Below are 12,251 nucleotides of genomic sequence, written 5' to 3'. Positions count from 1 at the left end.
CCTGGGGCATAATAGCGTTTATTTTGTGGATATCAAATTTAAACTTGTTCAAAACTACTTGAATTGAACGAAAGGTGATATCAAACCCAACAAAGAATAGATTCAACATACCAAATGCGAGCATTTTCAACAGAATACCTTTTAAGTGCTACAAGAGTCTTACAGAAGAGGCTTTAAGTGTGCTGACTTACTTCAATAAATTTACCACAAAGTTTCCGAAAGGCGATTTTGTTTCCATTACATAAAAAAGGTGACTGAATTGAGCCGAGAATTATAGAGGAATTTCTTCTTGAACTGTTCATTAAAAATTTTCTCATCTGTTCTTTTCACAAGACTTACAACATGGGTCAAAAAGAAAACATGCTTAGTGATTTTCAGGCTGGATTAAGGCAAAATCATTCAACAATCGAATACTGCGCAATTGTTCCAGGCCCAACATACAAAACTATGCTTTTTACGTCGATTTTAAAGCAGCTTTTGATGATCCTATCGATAGAAGGTCACTATTTTACAAATAGTCATTGCTGGGAATGTCCACAAAGATGCTAAATATTCTAAAACTCTTGTAGACGGATACACAATCAACAGTTTGGAATGGAAAGATACTTTCGGAATGGTTTCCAACAAACATGGGAGTAAAACAGGGGTGTGTTCTAGGTATTCTTTTGTTCATTCTATTTCTTGACGACCTGAATGATGTGCTTTGCGGTGGAATTTTGTGGGCTGGAAGGAAAATTAAAGTGCTCATGTATGCTGATGATATTGTTCTCTTATCAGACACGACTCAAGGACTAAGTCGCATGATTTTGGGCCTTAAAGAATACTGCCAAAATGGGATCAAAATAATCATATTTCGAAAGGCCGGTGGACGGTACGCTCAAAATGAAAAACAGTTATTTACTGGTGAAGGTATTGAAATCGTCAATGAGTACGAATATCTTGGCATGAAAATATCATCAAATTTATCTCTGAAAAGTCATCTTTCCAACAAGCTTCAGCTAGCTAAAACAGCACTGAACTCTACATGGAAATTCTGCATTAATTCGAGTACACTCAGTTTAAGTGCAAAGTATAAATTTTTTAATGCGACTTCTAAGTCAGTCGTGTTTTACGCTGCTCAGGTTTGGGATTACGAACAAAGTGAAGAAGTTGAAAAATTACTTAGATTTTTTCTCAAGAGATTGTTCAAACTCCTTTCGAACTGTCCAAACTATATGCTTTTATTAGAAACAGGATTGTCGCCATTTTTTACTGCAACCTTGAAGCTTCACTTTGATTACATAATAAAAGCAATGTCGCAGCCATCTAACCGTCTGGCCAGGCTTGTTGTTACGCATGCTATCCCTTCCAAGTCAACTTTGGGCTCGCGAGCTCTACGAGCAGAAGAGGAGAGAGGAACACCGGCTTCTTAGATGGAAAAAAAGAGAGCATGAGAAGGGCGCGATCGAGGAGATAGAGGGATGCCACAACAGGAATGAGGTTCGTAAATTTTACCAAAAGGTAAAAAAAACCTCCCAAGGGTACCAGCCACGAACCGAAGCCTGTAAAGACGATCAGGGGAACATCGTAGTAGAACCGCAGTCGATGCTGAGAATATGGAAAGATCACTTCTCCAAATTATATAACGGCGATGACGAACCGAATTCCGCTGTAAGGGAGGTAGAACCACTCAACCTCGGCGACGCAGGCCAACAATTCCGCCTACCCGACCTTGACGAAGTGAAGATAGCTATATCTAAACTTAAGTGAAACAAAGCTTCTGGAGCTGACGGCATCGCTGCCGAACTGTTCAAAGCAGCAGGCGTTGACTTGGTACGGAGCATGCACCAAATCATCTGCAAAATATGGTCGGAAGAAAGCATGCCTGATGAATGGAATATCAGCATAGTGTGCCCGATACATAAGAAAGGAGACCCTCTTAACTGCGCCAACTACAGAGGCATCAGTCTCCTTAACATTGCGTATAAGATCCTCTCTGCCGTATTATGTGAACGTCTGAAGCCATTCGTCAACAACCTGATTGGTCCTTATCAGTGTGGCTTCAGACCAGGAAAGTCCACTATCGACCAAATATTCACACTACCGCCGATCCTGAAAAAAACCCAGGAGCTTCAAATCGATACCCACCATCTCTTTATCGATTTTAAAGCTGCGTATGACAGCACCCATAGGGAAGAGCTCTACCGAGCAATGTCTAGTTTTGGCATCCCTGTCAAACTTATCAGTTTGTGCAAAATGACGATGGAGAATGTACGCTGCTTTATCAAGGTCGGAAAAGATCTTACCGATGCATTTGATGTCAAAAAAGGTTTTAGACAAGGCGATGCATTGTCATGCGACTTCTTCAACATCGTTCTGGAAATAATTGTGTAAAACTCAACCTTCAACACAAGAGCCACAATCTTCCAAAGGTCTATCCAATTACTTGAATACGCCGATGATATTGACATAATTGGAAGATCAAAGCGTGATGTCAGTGGAGCGTTTTTGAGCATTACGACGGAAGCGAAGAAGATGGATTTAGTGTTCTATGAGGGCAAGACCAACTATATGCTGTCATTAAAACAGGACACTGAACAACGACTACTTGGACAAAACGTCACCATGGACAGCTATAACTTTGAGGTAGTTAAGGACTTTGTCTACCTAGGCACCGCTATTAACACAGTCAACGGCATCAGTGCTGAAATCAAACGAAGAATAACTCTTGCAAATCGCTGCTTCTTTGGACTTAGAAGGCAAATGAGAAGTAAAGTCCTCTCTCGAGCATCTAAAATCACCATCTATAAGGCACTTATCATCCCGGTTCTCATTTATGGCGCTGAGGCCTGGACCCTGACAGAGGAAGATGAGAGCGTCTTAGGATGCTTCGAGAGAAAAATTCTTAGGGTGATTTTTGGTTGCGTACGCATAGATGGAGAATGGAGGAGAAGATATAACGACGAACTGTAAGGGCTGTACAGCGACATTGACCTAGTTAGCAGAATTAAAGTCCAACGGCTTAGATGGCTAGGTCATGTAGAACGGATGAACATCAACGCTCCAGCCCGGAAGGTCTTCGAATCCAATCCCGAGGGACAGCGCAGTAGAGGACGACCGAGACTCAGGTGGCGCACCCAGGTGGGAGAGGACCTCAACCAACTTGGCGTGCGAAACTGGAGACAGCTAGCTAGAGACCGAGCTGGCTGGAGACGCATGTTGGTTGAGGCCAAGGTCCGCCAGGACTGTAGCGCCACCTTAAGTAAGTAATTAAGTAATTATAAATTTTCCTAGAAAATACTATTTTAAAATACTGTAAATTTAAAATACTATATCACAAAATGCTGTATGGTCAAAATACTGTATCTCATAATATTGTATAATACTGGATGTTTTGACAGATCAATATGTTTGGTGCAATGCATGTAAAAATGTGAAAGAAAAAAAAACAATTAAGAAGAAGAAAATGAGATAGAGGAAAGAAGAAGATACCATTTATTTTGTTTTTATTAATCCAAAGACTTATGAATTATTAAAAAAAGTATATTTCAACATCAAGCTAATGAAAAATTGGGCAGGTTCAGACTACATAAGGGACTTGAAAGTAAGGCAAGTTTCTAGTATCTGATTGGCCAACTGTCAAAAAATTGTCTGCCAATTAAGGCAACCATAGACACACCATATATATATGGTGTGTCTATGAAGGCAACTTTATTGGAAATTTGACTGGAAAGTTAGTCATGTCAAATTCACAATTGATCATGTTTTTTAATTGAACTGAAAGCTGAGCTTTATTACTCTATGATTCATTTATTTTCTCCACAACTTCATTTATTGCTTTCTGTAAAAAGGTTTCTTGTAAATTTAGAAAGAAATAAGTAATATTTCTCTACAATAAAAAATACAAATCGTGATGGACTTGTAGATTTCCTGAGGTGTGTTTTGTAGACACTAATTGTGTTTGTACTTTTTGTACTATGAACTTGAAATAGTTAAGTTAAGTTCTAAATTTAAAATTCGTGACACTTGAAAAACTAACTGGTTCCCTTAGTCAAAGTTTACATTCAAAGAATGAAGTTGACTGCAAACGAAGTCCCTTATGTTACCTGAACCTTCCCATTATTATGATGTTGGGCAGGTTAAGACAAAACAAGGGACTCGAAATTAAGGCAATTTTCTAGCATTTGATAGGTCAGCTGCCAAAAAATTGCCTTCCAATTAAAGTAACTTAATTGGAATTTTGACTGGAAAGTTATTCAAGAAAAATCTCCCTAACTATCAAGTCAAGTCAACTTATGTCAAAATGACAATTGATCATGTTTTTTATTCAACTGAAAACTGAACTTTATTTCTCTGTAATTTGTTTATTTATTTTCTGCACAATTCCATTTAATGTTTTTGGTAAAAGTTTGACTGGAAAGTTATTCAAGAAAAATCTCCCTAACTATCAAGTCAAGCCAACGTATGTCAAAATGACAATTGATCATGTTTTCTTATTCAACTGAAAGCTGAACTTTATTAATCTGTGATTTGTTTATTTATTTTCTGCATAATTCCATTTAATGTTTTTGGTAAAATGGTTCCTTGTAAAATTTAAAAAGGAATAAGAATATTTTATTACAATACAAAATACAAATCATGATGGACTTTTAGATTTCCTGAGGTAGAGCTTTGCGAAGTAAAGTTCTGAATTTTAAATTCATGACACTTGAAAAACTAACTAGTTGCTTTGGTCAAAATTTACGATCAAAGAATGAAGTTGTCCTTCCTTTATGTTGACTGAACCTGTTGTCCTATTTAAATTATCTAAACAATTTTTATTTCTCAGCCTTTTAAAATACAGAATTTCGATATACAGAAATTTGAGATACAGTATTTTGAGATGCAGTATTTTGACCGTAACCCTCTGCAGGTCATTAAAAAGACTTCTTTCATTAAAATATTCCTTAAGCTAAAATTTGATCAAAGTTTCTGGAACTTGTTTGAATAATAAAGATTATTTAGTTAAAACTTTAAAAACCAAATCTGAACTATAGGCCAAACGGTTAAAACTTTGGAACTTTCGGACTCTAAAATACAAGTCGTTTGTGTTCTCCATGGTTCTGTCCTTACTTTACTAGCTGACAACAACGCCTTCACCTTTTCTATTCATTTTTGATTAAAAAATCTGCTCTTCGAATATGGATCTTCAACGAAAATATGTAATAAGCTCATTAAATTGTGACCTTCCTGACTTAATGCTGCATATCCTCGGTAGGCGTAATTATAACACTTCTGTCATTATTCATGGATTGGCTACCTCTTGAAAACGATTTCATACGCGACGATGTTACCAAAAATGCCGCAAGATGTTTAGATATCATTAAACGATGAAAGAAGTTTTTCTTTCCCTCTGACGTAGTTAAAACGTACATAATTTATAACTCCAAAGCTTGAGTTCAACTTCCATAAAATAGATGATCCTCCAGCAACTATAATTAAATCTGCTAAACAATATTGAAAGAAGAGCGTTCAAATTGACATAAAACATCGTTTATGCGTTTACGTCGCCTTAAACAAATCAACTTTAATACTAGGACCTTTAGGAATTATCATAAGTATACCTCCAACCCTTCGGTCCTAACCTAATGTCAATTACAGAGATATGTATGTTCTTAGCCGTAATACGCCAATATAAAACTCTTTACCAGACTCTATTATTCCCTATCTAATTGGACTCTACCCTTGTCAAACCATAAAATTAATATAATTAATACTATGTAGAGTACTGCCTGCAAACGAAGACCGGCCTTATCATGTTTCATGTAAGAAGGAACAACAATAACCTTTCCTTTTTGGCCAATGTAGGATAAACAAAAAAAATTTGGGCACCCAAGCGTTGGAGAGCTTCACCTAATTATTAAAAAAAAAAACAACTACGCTCTCTTAAAATATAATAAAAAGACACACACGACACAATAGATAACTAGGTTACAGTGTCAGTCAATATACCAAATATTTAAGGTTTTTATCTTAAGTTTCAGTATACATTTTGGCACAAAACATTAAATCTCTACAATGAATGAAGTCCTGGAAAAAGATAAGGAATTTAGAGTCATGGTCATTAGTCCTTTCATCAACTTTAAGTCAGCACATTGGGGCACTCCAACAAGCATTTTTGACTACATAGAAAAAATCGTTTCAGTTTTTATAGTTCAAACTTGGATCAGGGTTTCTGGAAGGATCAAATCAATTTAGAAATCCAATAACACACCTATCTAGGTGCAAAATGTGGTGCAGATTTAAGTTTGGCAATAAAGTCGATTTCCCTGGAAACCCTCCTACTGGCCCAAGGTTAGGTTAGGTTGGAGTGGCTGTCCAGATATCATTGACACACGTAGACCTCAAGGGTCCATTGTGATACCACTAATGAGGTTACTCATGGGAGAGTAATGAATTTAAACAAACCATTTTGTACTTTTAATATAGTTAGAGAGACGTTTTGTGTCAATCGTTGCCAGTTCACTGGTGTTATCGAAGAAGGGATTACCGAGGAAGTAATTCCTTCTAATGGAGAGTGCTGGACATGTACATAGAAGGTGTTGGACTGTTTCCTCTTCCTCCTCGTCCATGCAGCTTCTACAGAAGTCATTTGTGTAGACCCCTAGCCTCAGAGCATGTCTACCTGAGGCAGTGTCCCGTTATTACTCCAATTGCAGAGCTTATACTTTGTCTGCTCAGTGATATCAAGCTTTTTGACCGTTTTAAGTCAATACTTGGCCATATTTGCTTGGTTGCCAGGCAGGTGGTACTTTGTGACCATCTAGCATTTGTTGTTTCTAAAGCATATTGCTTGAGAAGATATTTGCATGTAGCAAGTGGTGTTCCTATGTTATGTTTTTGTCTAACATAAGGCAGAAGTGTTCCGTTTTTGGCGAGCTCATCGGCTTTGCAATTTCCCGGAATGTCTCTGTGGCCCGGCACCCAAATGAGGTGAATGTTAAACTGTTCCGTCATCTCCTTCAGAGATGATTGACAATCGTGGACTGTTCGAGAGTTTGTGGAGACAGACGCGAGAGATTTAAGAGCGGCTTGGCTGTCCGAGAAGAATCGTATATCCTTACAAGATATAACGTTTTCTTTGAGCCAGGATAGTGCTTCTTTAATCGCCATTACTTCTGCCTGGAATACACTACATTGATTGGGAAGTCTATAGGATAGACTGAGATTCAGTTGTTCTGAAAAGATACCACTTCCAACTCCGTGATCGGTCTTTGAACCGTCAGTATAGAAGTGTACCGCATCGTCTTCCAGGGGTCCCTCTTCTTCCCAGGACGATCTTGAAGAGATGGACACATGGAATCTTTTACCAAATACCATTTTTGGGGTGGTATAGTCTATCCGATCTAGGATAGATCTGAAATTGTCTAGAATAGTAGTATGTCCAGTATTGTTACTGGTCCATTGAGAGGTGGCTCTTAGCCTTTTTAGAGAAGATGTCAAGTGGTGTTAGGTTTAAAAGCACTTCCAGTGCTGCGGTTGGTGTTGTGCGAAGTGCTCCTGTGATGCACATACCTGCTGATCGCTGGACTTTAATGAGTTTATTTAGATTTACCATCTTATCCAGTGCGGTCGACCATACGACGGCTCCATAAATGAGTATCGGCCTGATTACCGAAGTGTATAGCCAGTGGGTTATTTTTGGGGAGAAGCCCAATTTTGATCCTATGGCCTTTTTACAAGTAAAAAGCGCTACAGTAGCCTTTTTGACTCTTTCATCAATATTTGCCTTCCAATTTAGTTTTTTGTCTAAAATGAGGCCCAAATATTTAGCTTGGTCGGAAAAGCTGGTATTCCTCTAATCTTGGGTGGGCTAATCTGAGGAATTTAATATCTTCTCGAAAAGAGTATTAATTCTGTTTTGTGAGGGTTGACGTCCAATCCACATTGCTTAGTCCATTTAGTTAGCCTGTTTAGGGCATTTTGTAGGAGTTCCGAGAGAACTTGGGGGTGCTTCCCAGATACGGATATCGCAACGTCGTCAGCATAGGCAATCACCTTAAAACCCTCTGCTTCCAATGCTGTAAGTAGGTCGTTTACTACCATGTGCCATAAAAGAGGCGAAAGGACTCCACCTTGGGGAGTGCCTCGATTCACCGATCTGGTGGTAGTACAACTTCTCATGTTAGAAATGTAAGATCTATGAGTGACTTCTCTAATTTCAGCTTATCCATTGCTGTTGTGATCGCCTGGTAACTGACGTTACTAGCAGTTGCTAGTACCTCCCTATAACGCTCCCAGTTTTCCGGTGATTTCGAAATCCCGTAGATGTATTTGCTACATCTTTGAGCTCAAACTGAATGTATTTGTGGTCAGAGAAGGAATTCTCTTTTGAGACATGCCAGTTTGAAATCATATTGTGGATCGAGTCAGAGGTAAGTGTAATATCAAGTACCTCTTTCCTATTCTTGGTTACAAATGTGGGTTCATTACCAATATTACTTATGAGTAGGTTAGTGCTTAGTAAATAATCAAATAAGTACTCACCTCTCTCATTTATATCAGAGCTACCCCATACCGTGTGATGGGCGTTAGCGTCTGAACCAATTAGGAGACCAACTTTTTTCGATTGCGCGTCCGGCAAGGAATATTCTCCCTTGCAACAACCTCGAGCTTGGCACCCGGCCAGACTTCTGGCAAGCCATTGACAGCAGCCCTGTATAGATCGAAAGATCTCTGATCACCACAGGCGATGAGTTTGATACGATTTTGGTATCATCCTGCATCGGCTGTGTCTGGGAGAGGCCCCGGATTTTCCTCGATAACAGATAAAAATCTGAAACCGAGGTGAGCCTTGACCTCTGCCCAATGATCATGAGAGATGTTACCATCCACATGACTCCTGTCAATGACCGCGGCAATGATCTTACCTTTGAGCGCGTCGCTGAAGGAGAGATCTTTGTTGACGGCTGTTGTGCTGTTGGAAAGCACCTTCTGCCTTTTTGGTTCGGGCTTGTCACCCTCGAAAGACCTATCTCGCTTTGATGTTGAGTCGCCGCAGGTCGGTTTAGCTTTTTTGCTAAGAAAGCCACTAGCCCACTCGAGTTTTCGCGTTTGCTCTGGGGTTCTTTCCGCCGCCGGTATGACACCGACTGCGGCTAGAATCCTTTCGGCATTGCGTTGGTCTCGATTGGCCTGTGACTTCTTGGACTTCTTTTTGGCCGGCCCAGAGCTATGTCCGTGTGTGACAGATGTGGGTCCACCTCCAGATTTAATCGCTACCGATACCAATCCGGGTGTGCCCTCACCCTTCGAGTCAATTCCACATGTCGCAGATTTTGTCTCTCTGGATGGGGTGTCCCTTCTTGGGGTCGTTTGCGACGTCCTAGCAGGAGCGGGGAAGAGGTGGGGTGTGGAATTGCCGCCCTTGGTACTGCCGAGCGTCACAGCTGTCCCACTGACGGACAATTCCTTCAAGTAAAGGTTGCGGCTAGTAGAGGGAGAAGGACTCTCGCCACTAGTAGCAACCACAGGGTTGACAACACGTTCACACACCTGATTTGGCTCGACAGCCTTTTCAGGTGATGTGACTGCATTGGCAGCCTTGGTACGATTTTTTTGTTTGATTATTGTTTTGTTTGTTTGTTTTTTCTTAAAATTTTTCATTTTGTTCCCACGAGTAAAGCGGAAAGACGGTCAGCCCCGGCAGAGCCGCTTGCCGGGGTAAGGCAGAAATATGAAAGACCTTGCCACAGCATCCGAAAGAGCTCGTTAACGGCTGGTTTATCCCCCAGCCTTTCATTCTTCGGCACGGCTTTCGTACTAGTACGCTCACACCACCACTGAAATTAGGAACCTCTAAACTATGATTAAATTGGGTTTCCGAACGTTGCACTATTGAGGAGCGATCCAACTCAACCTTAGCTAATCACCATCCTGCCAAAAACGCACAGGACTACTGTGGTGATCATTGCCCGCCTGGCACCCACTTGGAGGGTTTGAATGAGGATTTTGCCGGGCTAGTATACTGGCCCAAACACAATAGGAAAAAGAAATTGGTCAGAATTTCCAATTATGAACTAAACCCGGGGATGGTACTTTTAAAAATGATATATCAATTGATTGAAATTGATTTTTTTATTAAATGTTTATTGAGATTTATTACATTAATATACATAATTATTTATAAAAAAATTAATTTAAAGATTCTTGGCGCACCTAAAGCCTAAATTCCCTGCTGAGCTGTCTTCAGTATTTTGAGACCGGGCTGCACATCGATACCGATAACAGTAGGATTCATGGCAAAGATACGATCCACCTTTCTTTACCCGATTTGGTGGTTGGCTTCTGTCATTCTCATCCCATAAATCTGACGTCCATTCCCATACATTTCCAACTATGTTGTGCATATCGAAAATATTCTGCCTAAAGCTAGTAACTGGACATGTGCCCGCATATCCATCTTCCCTAGTGTTATTGTCTGGGAATTCACCTTGCCATATATTTACCCTAAAATATAAAGATTTCGAGTTTAAGTTTTTGAGTGTCACTTTTAAAGATGAAGGTTCTTCTTACCAATGTTCTCCTTTTGGCATTAATTTGCTACCCCAGGGGAAAAGTTTGCGCTTCTTTCCACCTCTACAGGCTGCTTCCCATTCAGGTTCAGTTGGCAGACGTTTTCCTTCCCAAGTGCAATAGGCCACCGCATCATTCCAAGTCACATGAACAACCGGATGATCTAAAATATCTACAAAGGAATAAACTTAAAAATAACATTCAACATTTATCTCCTTGACAAAAAAAACCTTTAGTATCAGTTTCTGGCCCATAAGGATGTTTCCAATCAACACCTTTCACTTTATACCACCAAGGGGCACTAGCAACCCGAAAATCGTTGTATTCCTTCCTCAATTCTTCAGTCAGGAATGTTTTGAAAACAAAACTATCACCGAATTTCTCAGTTTCGGTTACATATTTTGTAGCCTTTACAAATTCCATGAATTTACGATTGGAAACTTCATACTTGTCCATGTAAAAATCGGTAATTTGGACATCATACTCTGGAGATTCATTGTCAGCTGGAAAATGTGGTGAATTGGTTCCTATTTGATATTCTCCACCAGGAATCAGAGACATATCATGGAATTTTGTGGATTCATTGGATTTTTCGCAAAACCCATCCTCTGCATTTTGGGAACTACTGCAGTGTCCTTCATTGAGATTATCGGACTTGATTTGGGGTGCTTGTCGATTGAGGCTATTACAACCGCAATCGAGATAGGAGAACCCAACAAGGTTTGAGATTAGAATCAGTTGGAAAATCATGTTATTCTGTGCGTTTATAACGCACTGGAATTTAGTATAGAATGATGGAGTTTTACCAAATCAAATAATTAATTAAGCATAAATAAAAATAGAATACGCCGATTTTTTTTAAACAAAATAAATAATAAAAGTAAGTAAGCATAATCTAATCTCTGGTGCATAATGTAATGAAATGTCACTGGATATCGTAATTAATGAGCATTTATATGTGCCTTATTTTGAAAAGTATGCATTTGGTAATTATTAATTATAGATGATGTAAAATATAGATGCTACTTTTTTATAAAAAGAAAAATTAAAAATATATGTGACCTTCATAAATGTAGACTATGTGAAGAAAAACGAGTTGTACCTATAGACACGCTCCATTTTTTTGTGTATCATCAAAATGTTTTCCTAATGAATCATTTAAAGAGAAGAAACATTGAAAAGGCATTTTTGTTCTTTTTTAATGGTAATCTATATGCCTATATAATATAAAAGAAAGTCGTGTTAGTTACACTATTTATAACTCAAGAACAGCTTTACCGATATGGCTGAAAATTGGTGGGTAGGTAGCTTAGAGCCAGGAGACGGACTTACGATACTGTTTGTAACATTCAACAGGCTTCCCGTGTGACTTGACATAAAACTTTAGTCACTATGAAACGTGGTATAACAAAAAAGAATAAGACTTGGGATAACAAAACGCAAAAGACAGCTATTGTATTGCAAATTATTTGCCTGTTTATTTGACAGTCACAATTATCTAGTAGCTTCAAACGATTCTGACAGGTTGCAACATCTTTTGACAGGATTGAGTTAGTATTCAATAGATGGCACTATGTCAAACTTCCAAACGTTTCAGATAGATAGATAGATAGATAGATATTTTATTTTCATAGATAAATGCTTTTTACAAATTATTGTTTTTGTTTTTATAATACGCACCTTGCTCAGAGATTTGATATTTAATTTATATCTTACAA

General features: G+C 38.9%; 1 protein-coding gene across 1 annotated transcript; it reads right to left on the bottom strand.

Annotated features, from left to right (window-relative positions):
• Positions 1 to 10,086: 10,086 nt before the first annotated feature.
• LOC129939629 (formylglycine-generating enzyme) lies at positions 10,087 to 11,402 on the bottom strand. Its single transcript, XM_056047717.1, has 3 exons — positions 10,764 to 11,402; positions 10,534 to 10,705; positions 10,087 to 10,467 (listed from the first exon to the last, which is right to left on the bottom strand). The coding sequence occupies exons 1-3, from the start codon at positions 11,281 to 11,283 to the stop codon at positions 10,158 to 10,160; spliced, it is 1,002 nt and encodes a 333-aa protein (XP_055903692.1). The 5' UTR covers positions 11,284 to 11,402; the 3' UTR covers positions 10,087 to 10,157.
• Positions 11,403 to 12,251: the final 849 nt, after the last annotated feature.

This window comes from Eupeodes corollae, chromosome 1 (genome assembly GCF_945859685.1).
Source record: "Eupeodes corollae chromosome 1, idEupCoro1.1, whole genome shotgun sequence".
Lineage (NCBI taxonomy): Eukaryota > Metazoa > Arthropoda > Insecta > Diptera > Syrphidae > Eupeodes > Eupeodes corollae.
This window is presented reverse-complemented; position numbering and strand designations above follow the sequence as displayed.

Excerpts from the sequence above, each read along its gene's own strand:
- LOC129939629 (XM_056047717.1), bottom strand. The coding sequence starts at position 11,283 with ATGATTTTCCAACTGATTCTAATCTCAAACCTTGTTGGGTTCTCCTAT. Across the intron at positions 10,706-10,763 it reads GCCAGAAACTGATACTAAAG|ATATTTTAGATCATCCGGTT; the intron begins GTTTTTTTTGTC and ends ATTCCTTTGTAG. Across the intron at positions 10,468-10,533 it reads ATGCCAAAAGGAGAACATTG|GGTAAATATATGGCAAGGTG; the intron begins GTAAGAAGAACC and ends TTTATATTTTAG.